The 16868-nt window shown below is 39.5% G+C and overlaps 2 protein-coding genes across 2 annotated transcripts; one reads left to right on the top strand and one right to left on the bottom strand.

The window, feature by feature from the left end:
- Nucleotides 1-1672: 1672 nt before the first annotated feature.
- On the bottom strand, nt 1673-4224 carry LOC136249448 (protein LSM12 homolog A-like). The gene is made up of 4 exons (XM_066041457.1): nt 4061-4224; nt 3727-3970; nt 2990-3122; nt 1673-1763 (listed from the first exon to the last, which is right to left on the bottom strand). Exons 1-4 carry the CDS (start codon nt 4176-4178, stop codon nt 1716-1718), a joined length of 543 nt encoding a protein of 180 aa, XP_065897529.1. The 5' UTR covers nt 4179-4224; the 3' UTR covers nt 1673-1715.
- Nucleotides 4096-16564, top strand: LOC136249447 (rac GTPase-activating protein 1-like). Its single transcript, XM_066041456.1, has 21 exons — nt 4096-4379; nt 4435-4484; nt 4537-4557; nt 4614-4715; nt 4767-4888; nt 4945-5017; nt 5070-5108; nt 5167-5202; nt 5261-5305; nt 5353-5521; nt 6313-6563; nt 7486-7536; nt 8012-8057; nt 8118-8209; nt 13723-13844; nt 14161-14336; nt 14866-14968; nt 15552-15687; nt 15741-15891; nt 16228-16318; nt 16372-16564. Exons 1-21 carry the CDS (start codon nt 4307-4309, stop codon nt 16436-16438), a joined length of 2016 nt encoding a protein of 671 aa, XP_065897528.1. The 5' UTR covers nt 4096-4306; the 3' UTR covers nt 16439-16564.
- Nucleotides 16565-16868: the final 304 nt, after the last annotated feature.

The following is a 16868-nucleotide window of genomic DNA, read 5'->3' as shown; positions in this document are numbered from 1 at the left end:
TACATGTTATCGAATTGTGATTTAAAAAATGGAAGATAACAACAAATTTATTTGCAAACTTTTGGTGGTTGCTTTATTTTTTGGTATTGTTAGCTATATACTGTGGATTTCCTTTTATCACTGGAGCTACTGGATCATGGCACATAATGAACAATTATTAAATGAAGAGAATAATTCCAGTTGATATTAAAGTGTGTTAAGAATACTGAACAGTCAATTTTATTATTTGTAAAGAATCTCAGTCGGTTCTGCTCATTATATGTTGACGACCAAATTTCAGAGAGACAAACAATATGCTAGCAGTATCTGTCACCATTTTTGTATCTATCTGTAGTGTTTAGTTACCCATCATTTGCTGCATAACTGTACACACCAACTATTTTCATATTTCTATATCAAAAAACCACATGCACAGTTTAACGATGTTGTGAGTCTAGATTTGTATTGTGTACCAGGCACAAGAAAAGACTTGATGGAAGAGTGAAGTCTGTACAGAATACAATTCAGTTGAGTATATGAAGTATCCAAAGCATCTACTAAACTGGAGTAAACCCTGTAAATTCTCATGTTTCAACTGCCTGCAAATACAAGTATTATTATTAGCATTGTCACTTGCAGGTCCCCAGTCTGACTATGTATGTACTATGTAGCACATTTAATTCAGTCATTACAGTGAGATGGAACATGTTGATGTTATAAAATGGATGGCCCTTGTAATTAGCCACTAGGAACACTACCTACTGTCTGGTTTGGTTCAAAAACCCTTCTATATGGCAGCACAGGAATTCGATATTTAGTTCTTTCAATAAGAATAATGACTTGTCAATGCGGACAATGGGAAACTACATCTCAGTCCTTATTACTGTGCATACAAACATTGAAGAATAGTTCTATCACAAAAGCACACTGTCCAACTGTACATGGTTAGTGTGGTGCAACTGTGAATAAAGTATAGCTTGTGCACTATGTGTACACATAACACCTCCCCATAAGGACCAAGATATATTTTATAGCAATGCAGTTTTCCTCTTTCAGTGATATGGCCCAACACGATGGGACCAAAATTTCATCATGGAGTTCTCGTTCTTAATTTATAGAATTCATTAAGGAAGAAGCTACTGCACACGTATACCTATTAACACCATAGTAACATTTAATGTACCACTTCACCCTAACATCTGGTCACAAACTAGGTGGCAGTGCCAGTGTATTGTGCCACGTGCAGAAATGACATTCTACTGTGACTATTGAAGATAAATCACTACTCATGGTAGAACTGCATACACCCAGAGCTAATCAATCCGAGTACAAAAGATTTAATCCCATAATCGGTATTCAATGTGTTAGGGCTCTTCTGAAAGACACTTTGCTTACAAGTCGATCAGTTCAAAATAAACTCTAGATCTGGTATAAACAGGTGTAATATGAATGGATGGACAGACTAGACACCATGTCCAAGTACAAAAGCACCAGTTTAATGATACAGTATTACCCACATATCAGTTTCACATGGCCAGGCCTTCTTTGGAGTCAGGTAAATAATGAAGCTATAGTTCATACAGTGCTCCCTCAATTATCTGACCCCCTTGGGACCAAGACATATTCAGATAATCAAAAAGTTTGGATAATCAAAGCTCACTCTTGGTCCAAACTAGACCCCACTGTGCAAAGATGACTACAGAATGATATAAACTTGATATAGAAATACAAAATGATTAACTATCACTAGTTGTATCTTTGTGTTCATTGTGAAATCTCTGTACCTATACAAAGAGAGACATGCATGTATATACATTGTTAGTAATATGTAAACATACAAGTACAGTAAAGTACATCTACAGCTGTGACAAAATGTCACGAAAGGGTGTGGCAAAGATTGTTGGTACAAAAGTGATATCAAAGGTGGCCAAAAAAGACTGATGAAATACACGTACGGTGTATAATACATGTACAGTGAAACCTGTGTATTAACCCATTAACGGCCACTGCCGCCATATGGCGGCACGCATCTTAACTCACTTGTAGAATAAACTTTGGCCTTGCTATAACTTGTAAAACGTGTTTAATAGCAAGATGCGCTAGTACTGAAACAGAGACGCCAGGATGGAATTGGTATATCCACAAGGACTCAACTGGAAAAAAGCGAAGTATAATCTGTTGTAATAGGTGAATTAAATTGTTCTTCAAATTAAAAACTAGTAGCTGATAACAAAGAAAGTATTATACATCGATGGAGACAGACAGTCGGCTGCTGTATCCCAGACGTGGCATGGTAGACACGAGTGCAGATACACATGCGCAACAGCAGAAATGGGACAAATCACGAAGAAACCAGCTGTGGAATGGATTGTACTGCAAGTAAACAGTATAGAATAGTTTTTTTATAGTGTAATACACCTTATTAATAGCTAGTTGGGATTCTGTTGTTTGTTCGGGCTGGTTTTTACTGAAGTTTAGACTTCGTTGTTTGATAACGTCGTTGCGGTTACTATTATGTAAACAAAACAACACAGTTGACCTCCTTAGTTTATAGCAAGTATTTAGATATATGGTCACTAAGTAGTTCTGTGTACTGGACGGTTAGTACTGTGACACGATTCGGAAATTTGGACAGGGTTCTCAGAGAATTTGGCCGTCAATGGGTTAAGGACACCTTGGGACCGACCAAAAATACACTGGTTATCTGGTGCCCAGGCTAGATTACACGCTAAGGGGTTCTAGGGACCAAGTGTCCAGATTATACAGGTGTCCTCATTTTTGAGTGTCCTGATTAATGGGTTCCACTGTTACATAATTTTACTTCCATCAAGAGTTATTAAAACCCTTTCACTGCTAAATGTTGCAAAGCCTGTTACTGTAATTTATAGTAAATATGGTAATCTATTGGTAATCAATCAGATTGCATTGATGCCGAAAAAGAAAATATAACCACTTTACAGCATTCCAACAGTACACGTTACATGGACACAGTACATAATTTAATACTAACGTATTTTCTGACGATTTCAAGTGATTTTTGATTGCCTCCAGTGCAACAATTAGAATCATAAGGGGGAATTATTCTAACATCTCCTAACGCAATTATGACATCATTATTCCAGCAGCATTGTTGATTGGGTAATCTATAAAACACAAATTCAACACATAAACTAATGCTTTACAATACATGCTAAGAATTATGACAAGGGAAATACTTAAAGGAATTAAACACAGGAATCTAATGGCAGGAATATGGTCACCCACCAGTGCTTTGCAAGGTGATGCGGTACAGCTATCAAGCAATATCTATGAATACACAAGTACAGTGGAACCTCTATATAATGGACCAACTAATTTTGATGAAATTTTACTGTTACAAGGAGGTTGTCCCTTTTAGAGATAGGCAGACATCTTTACGGGTCTCAGAAACTGTTTCTTTTTTATGAAGAGGTTAAATGTACTGTCCTTTATTCAGAGGGTCCACTGTACAGGTGTATGCATGTCACATGTAGAAGTAACCTTAAAGCCAGAAAAGAATCTTTACTTAAACAACACATGAAAGCATCTCACCATAATGTAAATAATATTTGCATGCAAGGAGAACACATGTCAATACAAGTATATACCAAGTTAATGGGCACAGCGTCTTGCTGCTAAGCCACAGTCAGGCATGGTGAGGGATTTTAACCAGTGGTCAAACTATAGTGATAACAACACACGTAAACTTGCATGCCAGACACAAGTTACTTTTTATATAGATCATCAAACAATTGCTGTGCTATAGGGGTAACGTTTACACCAATTCTTGACACTTCTGCTCTTTTGGCGCTAACATTTTCCTGAAACCGCTTCTCAATTTTTTGGATGTTCAGGGGTGGCGTGTCAGTTGGTTGTCCTTCTCCAAGTTTCAAGATCTTTAGATTGGACACATTAGTAAGATTCACAATGTGAAGGTCACTCTTGCTTGTACCACCAGACGAAGTTCGAGATTCTGAGGTAAGTGTTAAGTACAACATACACGACAAAAGATGTCCAAAGTATTAATTATGTGCGCGTTAATTAGAATATACATCAAGGATACGGACAACAATAACGTGGTGGTCTTCGTCGAGAGCTATGATTTTCCCCTCCACAGTTTTTCCTAACCTCGTCGTACAGGAGACTTCACTGCCAATGCTAACAGACTGAGCAAAAGACATTCCGTTTACTATCGGATACTAAATTATAAAAAATGGAACAATCTGATTGGTTATTTTTTAAACGTTTGAATGATATTTGCCGGCGCCTCATGATTGAAAACTCGTGTTGACGCTTTGAAACTGTGATCATGGACTATAGGACGCTTCTCAACGACATCAATGTGGCTAACGAAGTGTTATACGCTGAAGATGAAGAGAAAGGTTTGCCACGTTTTTCGATCTACCGTTGCGAATAATTTTGTGGTTCTCTTTACAGCGTTCATTCGTTATTTGGAATGGCTAGAGGGAGCAGCCCGTGACCAACTGGTTAGTTGAGTTATTAGAGCTAATCTTTTGTATATGTTGCTAACTCTTTCAGGGAGACTGTCAGCGACTAAGGGTAAGTAGACCTTATAAAATGTTGTGTGTTTGTGGACCGTGATCATGCATATGTAGTCCGAGAATGAGTCACTCAGTTTAAGATTGAAGCAAGCTAGAAGCTCATTCGACTTTCAAATGAAGCGACGACTGGAAGCAGAGGACATAGTTAAACAATATGTGAGTATACGGCACTTAAATTCTGAGTCTGTCATTTGTGTTTGTGTATAGGAGAGCCAGTTTTTTATGATCAAAGAGTTGTTGTGTTCTGACAGGCACATGAGCAGATTAAACGATGAGGAAAAGAGCCGGTTAGCATTTTTTCAGAGAGGAAAACCAACAGCCAGTCAAAGGTACAGCTTCGTGTGGCTTGTGTATTGTTTCTATATTATATTATATTATATTATAGTGGAGTGTCTCCAGATTCTAGTGTAATGTTGTCACCGTCAGATGTTAGTATCGATCCAGTAGATGGTGATACAGTATGTTTAAATTTAATCGTTGAAAGTAATCCACTGCATTCATCTATTGCAGGATTCATCATTTTTACGAAATGGCAAGAAATGGAAAAGAGTAAGTAACTTTTGCTTATGCATTAAATGTTGTTGAATTGTTGTTGTCTTCTGTGTAGAGAAGGACTGCAAGTGTGGAGGGAATAATTGATGAAGTGAGTTGGATCACATGGTCTATAGGTGTCACATGGTACAATAACATAATTTATATAGGAAGATGAGGTTGTTTTGACTGTGTCACCAAAGAAGAAAAAGATGGTATGTTAAAGTTGTAATGAAGCAATATTTACTTTTAGCTCATTTAGCATGACCATGTACTGGAAGTAACAACCAAGGCAACAGTTAAAAAAGTAAATTGTCAAGATAGAAAGGCTAAATCTGCTAGTCCGGTTGAGCCCAAGCATAAATCTAAGGAGAGGGCAGTACCACCAAAGTCAGCATCACAGTCACCTGTTAAGGAAACTAAAGTGTTACGTAAGTACATGCATTGTAGGTATGCTGTCTTAATTAATATGATTTAACTGGTGACTACTGGGATCACTAGGATTTGTAGCTACTGTACTAGCATGTATCTTTTTTTTTTTTTTTTGGTAAGTGCTAACCAACACGAAGAGTTATGCAGTCAAACAGTGCATTGTTTGAGAAGGACTTATAGTCAATGCACAAATAATGTAGCCTACCATACATTGAAATATTCCAATAGAGCACTCAGTCAGTTATTCTAATAGAACAGTCACTGCATGTATTATGAATCCTTCAAAGTTATTGCTCAGTATGCGAATTTCATGCATCCCATAGGAACGCTTAGCCCGATAAGATTTGTTTTGCAAATGAAATACAAATGGTCCTTTGTATGCCATTCTATATGATAATTTATGTTCCCTCTCCTTTGTATACTTATTACCTTTGTGTGTGCCACACCCCACCCCTTTCCAAACCCTGGATCTACTACGAACACATGGTTATGCCAGGCCTAGAATCTATAATTGTATGGTTCCTTAGCACATAAATTATGGCAAAAAAGATTGGCTAAGGTCATTGTCCTAACTTGTTCAAAAAGGCTATGGTCATTGTCCTGACTTGTTAAAAATTATGGTGTTCCTGTTTGCTGATTAGTAACACCAATATAACACAACTTTGTTTGTAGTAGCTATAGTACAGTATGTGTATGTCCCAGGCTGTTGTCTACGTCACCCATAATCTTGACTTTTATTGTAGTGATTATTTCATATATATATATACTTTACTGATGCCTTTTTCTATAGCTACTGCACCACCAAAATCTGACGTGGTATCTAATGATCGGGAGAATATTCCACCACTGACTCAAAATATACGACAGTTGAGTGCATCACCACAAATGTACAAAGCTACCGCCAACATGTATCCTGTGCTGAGCGAACTACAGCAGAAACTGAGCACTATTAACCAGCCAAGTTCTCCTAGTACTTCAGCACAGCCAACTCCAGTCACTAGCCCAAATATCCCTAAAATTGTTAGCTATGCAAACCAAAAAGTAAGTATTTGTACAAGTCTCTATTAACCCTTAAACCCACAGAGAACTTTTGGGGATTGCGTGTTTACACAATATGGACACGCATGGTGATCGACACTACGTGGGGTAACTTAATTCTTAGAGCCTAGAAATATGCATCAATTAAAAGTCTGTTCACTGGAGAAGATTAAATTAACACTAACTACAGTCAGTGGCCTACTTGTTATGAAGCGACTAGTCGTGTCTCCATGTTTCAAAATTCTTACCACATGTTTAATTTCGATTGTGAGTTTACTCACGTGAGTCATGTATGGCCTGATAGAAAATTAAACGGCAAATCAAATGGAAGTTGTTGCAAGGTGATAGGAGCAACCACCATCAAATTATCGCCCATTTAATAATGGTATGTAAAGGGTTTGCTTGTTTCCTTACCGAAAAGTTATTTTCAAGGCTAGTTTTAGTCTCACCATTTAGTGTTAGGATAAAGCCCTAGGTATCATTTTAATCCTTGTTACATCACAAGTAGAATAATGTAAATTGCGTAGCCATAGGATGGATGCTTTGCTTGTGCAAGGCATGCATATTTATTAAGTTTAAATCCAGTTTTCTGGATTATTCTGGTTTAATAAGGGTTGAGTACACCTATTGCATCCTGTGACTGCTACAGTTACAGTACAAGATGATAATTGTGTACTGTATAGTTTGTTATTTTCATTTGTCTCACTATAACCTGAGGACAGTGAGGAGTAAAAAAAAGTCACCAGACACTGGTATAATAGTGAATAATTAGCCACAAGCAAAATTTTCACAAACAGGATGAATATTACAAAAATTATCTCCCTTGAATATAACCCACCATTCCTTCCATATAGTGATTTGTCACATTGTTAAGAGGGAATAGATGTTGGTGTCAATCTTTTATAATTTTCTTGTTGTTGCTTAGCCACATCTGTTTGTTACCAAGACAGTAATCAAGCCGGAGAGTTGTCATTTGGTAAGTTAAGTTGTTTAGTGATGTTAATTTATAATATCTTCCATCATGATAAAGCCAATGGTTCTATATGACAAAAAAACCAAACGATGAGAACTTGTGTTTTTCTGTCTTAGTCGATTGCCACTTTATTATTGTGCGTACGCCTTCTATTTTCCAAGTGTTAATTAGAGACTTGGAGTATTTTCCTGCTAGTGTGCATTCTGTGGAGTGTAATGTACAGGTGTATGTTCTATTGGAGAGTAGTAGCTCTGTAAATAAGTGGTCTTTATTTATGCAATGGGCCACTCATAAATTTATCTAAACATTTTTGTACTCTAAGAACTATTAAATTACAAAGGTGTTCAGATAGCTGAGGATCTACTGTACTTGCTGTAATTCCTATGTGTGATGGTAGTACATCATATTGTACATTGCCACTCTGCCTGTATTATTGTACTTGCATTTACTGCATGTGCTTTTTGCTGTATGTGTGTAGTGTAACAAGAAGATCAAGTTTGGAAAGCAAGTAATGAAATGTAGAGGTATGATCTATGTTATAATGTTACCATTGTTATGAAAGTACGTGTACACTTAACTTATAGACTGCAAAGCAGGCATGCATCCAGAATGCTCAGAGAAAGCACCACAATCCTGCGTTCCTATAGTAACTACTCCAACCAAGAAGTCAAAGCATGTGAGTTTGTACAGTATGTACTACTATGTTGGTGCGTAGCTGCTGTAGTATGTGTGTGCGTGTGTGTAATGTACATATGTACACCTGTATGGGCATTTTGATTTTTTAAAAAGATGAAGTGTGGCTGTTGTTGCTCAGTTAAAGAACATAGTCAAATTAACACCATGTACTGTACAGTATACACATAAATTGATGATTTGACGAGGGCCCGTATACGGGGCCTGAAGTTACAGTAAATCAAGATTAAATGAGTGAGATGAGCAAATGTAACTCTGGTATTTCTCTTTCACTACACAATATTACAGCAGTCAGTAGCTCTTATACAACTAATTAGAAAATAAGTTCCATATCCGGTAGAACGTGACCACTGAGTCAGTTTATGAATTTTGTTGTCAGCTGAGTAGTGAGCCCTACAAGGCAAATGAACACAGGGAGGTTAAATGGAGTATTCATAGGGTGGGCCAGTGTTACATGTACATTTGCTCATCTCACTCGTATAATCTTGATTTAACTTCAGGCCATGGGCCCTCATCAAATCAATTATATTTTGTGAGATTCGCTGCATGTAACATTGGTAGAGTTAAAAGAATACAAATCTAAGTAGCAAATATTACGAACACATGTACATGCACAATCCAACTACAAGATACAAGTTTTGGACAAGATTGCGCTCCCATATACCTTAACCATTCATCCTAATAATAGCGGCAATATTTCCTGATTATCATACAGTTGCAATTGAATTTGGCGACTTTGCAATTGAATTCGTCCCGTTTGCAATTGAGTTCGTCGCTTTTGCAATTGAATTCGTCCCGTTTGCAATTGAATTCGTCGGTTTTGCAATTGAATTCGTCGGTTTTGCAGTTAAATTCGTCTTTTGCAGTTAAATTCGTCCGTAACAAGAGTGGCAGCTGGAGCAAACACGAAAACATGATGTAGCAGCTGCTACAAGAACTTGTTCAAGTACAACAGTAGTAAATAACTCTTTATAAGGCAATGATTCTTCCTCTACAGCCTCTCCAGCAACATTCCAAACTCTACTACACCATTCGTGATGGGTGTAGTCACTCGCAAGCTAATTAACTTGTCAGACAGCTATCAGCTTCGCGTACTACCAGCTTCAATTACCTTCTAGTGTCTCAAGTGTAACTCTCCAAGGCATAAATAGTTCATCTCTTAATGAATGGATTGGTTTCTTGGAGCCGTTTTGTTTATGACGAATTGTAATGCAAACGCGACGAATTCTATTGCAAAACCGACGAATTCAATTGTAAACGGGACAAATTCAATTGCAATACCGACGAATTCAATTGCAAACGGGCGAATTCAATCGCAAAGGCCACAAATTCAATTGCAAAACCTGTAATAATAATAATACAAATGGCACTAAGGCCAAACAGAAGCCAAACTGATGGCCAATGAATAATGACACAAAGTATTGAGATCTAGTCTATAGTACAGCCTGAGTACAGACGCTCTTCTGAGTTGGTCAATAATAGAACCTCCAGAATGTAGAATCTGTACTCCAGTCAGCAGTGCAGAGACTGTCCTCAATAAGCACTCCAGCTGCTGTACTTGAAGCTCCTCTGACTGATCATGAGTGGGCCTTGAAAACTGAGTTGTCTACTCCATCTTTCCCTAGGATTTCTTTCAACCAGTCTTTGAAAGGTAACTGGACCATGTGGCCTGACATAAGATAGGAACAATGGCTGGCAACCGTTATGGTCTTTGGGCCTGAACTGTTATGTAGTTCCCTCGTATTGTCTTAGACACTTCACAACACATAAACGGCCATCATCCAGAAAGGCTCCAAACATCACTTGCTTAGGAGGTCCTCTTCTTGCCAAGAGTACATATATTGAATACGACCCCTTCAGGTCGGAATGTCCAGTATCTTAAATCCAAAACCTAGAGTTCCGAGATCCTGCTGGCCTCTACCAATGCCATCAGTAGGAATAGCTTCTGGCTCAGCACTTTCAGTGGCAACAAATTATTGTCACCCAATGACTGCAGGTATCTAACAACAATGTCCACACCCGGGTAGATGGGTATCTCATTGTGGTGGGCACTGGTTGTATATTCCCTTGAGTAGCTGTGAGACTAATGGATGCTTACCCACAGGGATTCCTTCCACATGTTCATGGGTCATAGAAATGGCTGACTGAATTGTGTTGATTGATCTATATTGCATCCCTTCCTTGAAGAGGCTGGTTGAGAACTCAAGGAAGGGCTAGACAGGGCATGAAACGGGATCAACTTGTTGTTTAGAATGCCAGCTATCCCATCGTTTTCATGCGTTTTGATATGTGGTATTTGTTCCCTTGTTCCACCCGGCTGCCAGGAGCTGTGAAGCTTCTCCTGAAATTCCTGCTGCTTGCTGTCTCAGCCTGATAACTTCCAGGCAGCTAGCTGTAGCTGGCCTACTACCATCAGTGGGTGAGGGTGACCAAATGGATTTGTCAACAGCATTGGACTGCTTGGTAATATCCAGGGATAATCCATTGCTGCCATCAGTGGGTGAGGGTGACCAAACGGGTCTGTCAACAGCATTGGACTGCTTGGTAATATCCGGGGATAATCCATTGCTACCATCAGTGGGTGAGGGTGACCAAATGGGTCTGTCAACAGCATTGGACTGCTTGGTAATATCCGGGGATAATCCATTGCTGCCATCAGTGGGTGAGGGTGACCAAATGGGTCTGTCAACAGCATTGGACTGCTTGGTAATATCCGGGGATAATCCACTAGTAGCTCCAGCAATGCTGGATGCCACGGCTGGGACCTCCACACTGGGGTTATCAACACCAGAGGTGTCCTCTCCTCTCTGACCTTCTGCCAATCAAGCAGAATGGTGGGAATGCATACCCTGAGTACCTGTCCCAAGCAATTTGAATGCATCCGTCCCTACTGCGTTCAGGTCTGGTCTCCAACTGACAAATTGCTCCAGTTGGGTGTTCAGTCATGTAGCAAACAGATCCACATTGCATTCCCCCCAAGGCTTTCACTATCTAGCAAAATATTTTCAATCTAGGTGCCACTCTGCTGAGGACTGAATCGTCCTGGACTCCTCGTCTGCCATACAGTTGAATGCCCCTGGAAGATGTACTGCTGATAGAGAGAGATTCTTTTCCAGGCACCTCTGCTAGAGCTGAATTTCCAGCTTGCTCATCAGTGGGGAGTGAGTGCCCCCCCATGCGGTTCACGTAGAACACAGTAGTTCTGTTGTTCATTCTTAGGAGGATGTGAAGGTTCCTCTTGTTCTTGGATACCATCGCAGACTGCTCTCCACCCAACATTGAGGCATGTTGCTGTCTCAGCCTCCCTATTAGCTGGGCCAATTCCCGTATTGAGAGGTATCCTTCCTGGCGTGCTCTCCTGCATGCTCCTACAACCTGTGTTATCCTTTCTCCTGTCAGCAGGATCTTCATTTCTTGAGAGTTCACTAGGAATCCTAGGTACTGGATTTCTGGGTTGGCTGTAACTGGGACTCCTCTTAGTTGACTACAAATCCTAGTATCTCCAGGAGAGAAGTGATCTGGCCTAGTTGTTTCTCTAGCTCTGTCTTGGACTGTGCCATCACTAACACATTGTCCAGGTACATTATCAGTCGTATTCCTTGATAGCGTAGATGCGTCAACACTGGTTTCAGCAGCTTGGTGAAGACACAGGGTGCACTGGACAGGCCAAAGAGAAGACACTGAAACTCGTACACCTTGTCCCGTTATGGGAAGCGGAGGTATTTCTGGTGACCCTCCCGGATTGCTACTGAAAGGTACAGTATGCATGCATCTTTCAGGTCTATGGAGGCCATCCAATCGTTGTTCTTCAACAGGTCATTTTGAAATGTATTCTCTCCATGAACTGATTCAGTGGCCTCAGGTTGACTACTGGTCTGGATGAGCCGTCTTTCTTGGGTACCAGAAATATGCGGATGAGAAATGATTGGTCAAAATTGTGTGCGTTGTGTGTGTGTGTGTGTGAGAGAGAGAGAGAGAGTCAAATGTTTCATTATTACTAGTTGTTTGTCCTCCTGACCCTTTCTTCTGGAACTTCCTTGTCTGCTGGTGATACAGCTTGGGGCTCACTGGATTCCTGCTGCCGAATCTTGCAGGGGTACCCTTCTCCAAATAACGGTGCAGATCGTTGGGGTCCTTGTCCTGGAATTTACATTTCTGGGGAGGGCCTCCACCTCATTTGCTTCCAGTAACTTTCCCCAGTTCTTTTGCCTTCTCACCCTTTCCAGAAAACCTCCTCTTCACTTTGCTCAGGTAGCATGTTGGCAGGATTTACCCTCCCGCAAGCTATTCTCCAGAGCTCCTGAGTGATGGAGTGTGAGGCACCCCCAAGAAGGACCAAGACTCTTTGAAGCAGTAGTAATACATCTTCTTGCTTCACTGTAGCTTTCCAATTGTGAATGTCTGCCCATAAACAAGTTAAAGGACCTGCCATCTCCAAGATCTGCTCTTGGAGCTTAAACAGGGATTTTTCTGCTCCAAAATGTGGATTCTTCTCTGCTTTCTTGATCTGGTCTTTAATTTCCTCATCCAGTTTGGGAACACATAAAGCTGGACAGGCAGGTTTTGGAAAATCTATCTTAGTGGCATCTCAGTCCTCAGTTCAGGCTGTAGAAAGTGCTTCTCTAGAAAGGCGTTGATGGTTTCACCTGCTTCCCATGCATTCTCATCCTGAACTGAGGGGTCAAACTGAACAAATTCCAGGGCTTCAGATTCACCGAGTAAATCAATGACATCATCTTCCTTGTTATCTCCAACCTCCACAGGCTGGCCCGACGTCTATACGGAACCAGTGGAGGGCTGGGGTTGTTTGTACCTGCAACCCAGGGCGATGAGAGAACTGGTCCCCAAAACGGCAAGGCGGGAAAAGGAGCAAAGGGATACTGAAGAGGAAAGGTCAGCAACACATCACCACCAGGTGGAGTGCTGTTTAAGAGCGGATTTCCTCCATCGCAGGACTCCTTGAATTCGATGTTCTTCTCCACATGGCCACTCTCCTTCAACTTCTGGATCAGTAGAAACTGCGTCGCCTCATCGCCCAATTTATCCGAAACAAGTTTCTTACATTCCGCAGACTGTTCTTCCGTTGTTTGGCGGCTAGCTGTGTTTGGGTTGCCAGGCATCATATTGTGAGCTACTAACCACACGCAGCAAAAGAAAAAGCTAACTCAGTGGTCACGTTCTACCGGATATGGAACTTATTTTCTAATTAGTTGTATATAATAGCTACTAACTGCTGAAATATTGTGTAGTAAAAGAGAAATGCCAGTGTTACATGCAGCGAATCTCACGAAATATAATCAGCTATACAAACTGCGTAACAATTACCTATATGTGCTTGGTTGACACCTCCTTGCATTACAGAGTAGCTAAGCATGTGGAGTATGTAGTTGTATGTCATCTCCCCTGTATGAGGATATACAGTACAGTATCCAAGGCAGCTATACTCCATGTAGAAAGTGCAAATAATATATCGATTGTTATTTTGTTGTGTTGTAGGAAGGAGAGCTGGCAATGTACTGCCCTAATGCCATACCTAGAGTTCCACCATTCGTTACCTACTGTGTTCAAGAAATAGAAAAGAGGGGACTTCGCAATGTTGGGATCTACAGAATACCTGGGTGAGTGTATCCAACCACACGTTAATTGAAAATGTGATTCACTACTTGTATAATCACATGCCAAACATTTACTGTTTATTTTGCATGTGTTATTGCTACCTTACAATCAAGGAAGAAACACTTGTTTTATTTTCTAAAGCATATATGCGAACAGAAATGCCATAATGACATTTTTACGTGTACATTTACAATTTTTTGCCTGAATATTTATTTTGCAATTGGCCAGTGAATATTCAATCCAAGTCATTTGACTGTGAAATATATTTATCATCACTGCATTTTGTTTTTTAATGTTTATGTGTGACTTTCTGTGTAGCTCTGATAAGCACATCAAAGAATTGAAAGAGAAAATTCTGAGGTGTAAAGGAAACCCACATCTAGAAAAAGTTGATGATGTTAATGTTATTTGTGGAGCACTAAAGGACTTCTTAAGAGGATTAAGAGAACCATTGTTAACTTATCATCTTCATGCTCCATTCACAGCTGCTGCGGGCAAGTCCATAAATGGTTGTAATGTACATAGCTAGGGCTGTTGATAGAGTATCCATATTTTGGGCATTTGTATTGGTAAAGTTTTGAAAGGAAAAGAAAACAGATATTTTGTTTATAGTACACTGTCTATTATAGTACACTGTCTATTAGTACACTGTCTATTAGTACACTGTCTATTATAAGCTTCTTGAGAATCATTAAGTTTGTGAGAAACTAAATTTCCATATTGGTACAGCCCTACAATGTGCAGTGGAACCTCAGAACCTCATTATCTGCAACCAGGAGCCCTCATGGTTATTTCATTAGAGTAGTTTTTTGTATTATTAAATTACCATGTTATAGTAAAAAATCTGCCCACCATCTCAATAATGCTAACTGACACTTCAATTATCTGTTGCTGTAGTCCCCAGGGCTTTGGACAGCTGCTGAAGTTCCACTGCACATTGTTTGATAACTTAGCCAGCATGCACGTATAGAACTACATGCTACAGTACTTTATTTGGTAATATTATATGTTTTGATTCTTCAGAAGTTAATACCGAGGAAGGACTTGCAGCCACACTAGAAGCAATCGCTCAACTGCCTCCCGCCAACAAGGATACACTAGCATTTATCATATTGCATTTACAAAGGTGAAATATAACATGGACTTGATCAATTTACCTTTATCGGGAGCACATCAAGTCATATATATGGACAAGGGGAACGTGAACTCCGTATTTTATTAAAACGTGCCGTCTTATCTTAATGACGTTTACCATTGGTTTTGTCATCTTGCATGCAATAAAGTTACACAGAGTGAGCCACTATTGTACTGCTTTATGTGAAGGCAGGGAAACTACTACAATGAGGACTTCATTGATTAAGAATAAACTTGCCAATAGTTGACTGGAGTAATTTCACATTGCTAACATTTAAAAAGGCTATCCTGCTATGCCTGTGCTACCATTCTTCTGTCAAGCCATTTAACTTCCTTTCCATTGTTTCGCTTTGTGGTGCCAGTAATGTGATGATGTACTCAAGCACACTCCTCCATACAATGTCCTAACTTCTAATAAGGAATTTTATTAAAGCATTATTGTGCATGATAGCCATGTTTGAATATTGCTATTTGCTAAGTTTCATACTACCTTGTCCATAGAATTGGGTGTGTCTCTTGCCTGTATAGCCTGTAGACACTACATTATGTTACACTGTAAATGTGTCTGTATATAGGGTAGCTTCACACTGTGAGGAAAACAAGATGCCTATTCCAAGCCTATCTAAAGTGTTTGGGCCTACCATCGTTGGGCATTCTTCACCCAACCCTGATCCAGCAACAATTTGGAAAGAAACAAATCTGCAACCCAAGGTTTAGGATGAGATTTTGTGGCAATTTTGTTTTAGCATTTTGTTGCACAATAGGTGATCGAGAAGATGCTGAATATTTCTCCGGATTATTGGAAGCAGTACATGTCAGCATCTGATAATCCAAATCAGTTATCACCGGGCTCTCCAATTGGTAGTACCACATCAAGTCCTCCCAAATCCCCAGCTACACCAGAATTTAAACCAGGTATGTATTTGACACACACATCTAGTGTACAGCATATACTATGATGAGATATGTGGTGTGTTTGGCAACTTTCGATATGTACTTTATTTGGTTAGGTGTATCCAATTCATGTTGTGGGCTTCAATGGTGATGACCTCTTGAGGTGCTAGCTCATGTAATGTGCCATACAGGCAAATATCATTGGCAGCATAAGGCTGCCATGAAAATAATACTATGCATTTTGCACAATAATATTTTAATTAAAGTTGCACTAATTGATAATATAATTTGTAATGTGCACAGAAATTTCAGTGTTATACTGTTTTGTTCATTGTACTATTTCTTTTACAAATCAAGTTCCAGAAAGTCCTTTCCTGGGGCCTTGCTACTCCCCGAGAGGAAGTAGAACGAACTTGTATGGTGGTAGAACACCATTTCAGCCACCAAAGTATGTATGACTATTCATTGTGAAACAGATAGCATTAACAATCATCCATACAGGTCTCCTAACTTGAGAGGGAAGACACCTAAAAATACCGGAACCTTTTTTGGGAAATTAAACTACTGATGTGGACTTGGAAAGAAATGGCTTCTGTATAGTGATATAATATTTTATTGTATATTAATGTACAGACAATAATAATTGTTTAATAAGTGTATTGAATGTCTAAAGAAAAGTGATGTTTCTCCCCAAGTATACTAGTGGCATAGCTACCATTAGGGCAAGTAAGGAAACTGCAGTACTGACAATTGCAGAAGATCGAGATATTGTAACGGAGCAGTCATCTATATGTTCAACTCTAATAGAGAAGTCAGGTTTGCCTCGCCTAAAATTTTATTAGCTGTAAAATTGTAAATACTGTATTTCAGTACTGAGATATGACCTGTTGTGTAGCCACATGCACAGTAATAGCAAACTAGTGAAGGTCCATATTAATGTCTGCAACAATACTGACTATTTTTGTGTAGTGAACATCTCTACTATGTCCCTAGTGGAA

This window comes from Dysidea avara, chromosome 3 (assembly GCF_963678975.1).
Source record: "Dysidea avara chromosome 3, odDysAvar1.4, whole genome shotgun sequence".
NCBI lineage: Eukaryota > Metazoa > Porifera > Demospongiae > Dictyoceratida > Dysideidae > Dysidea > Dysidea avara.
The sequence above is the reverse complement of the archived record's forward strand: the minus strand, read 5'-3'. Positions and strand labels throughout refer to the sequence as shown.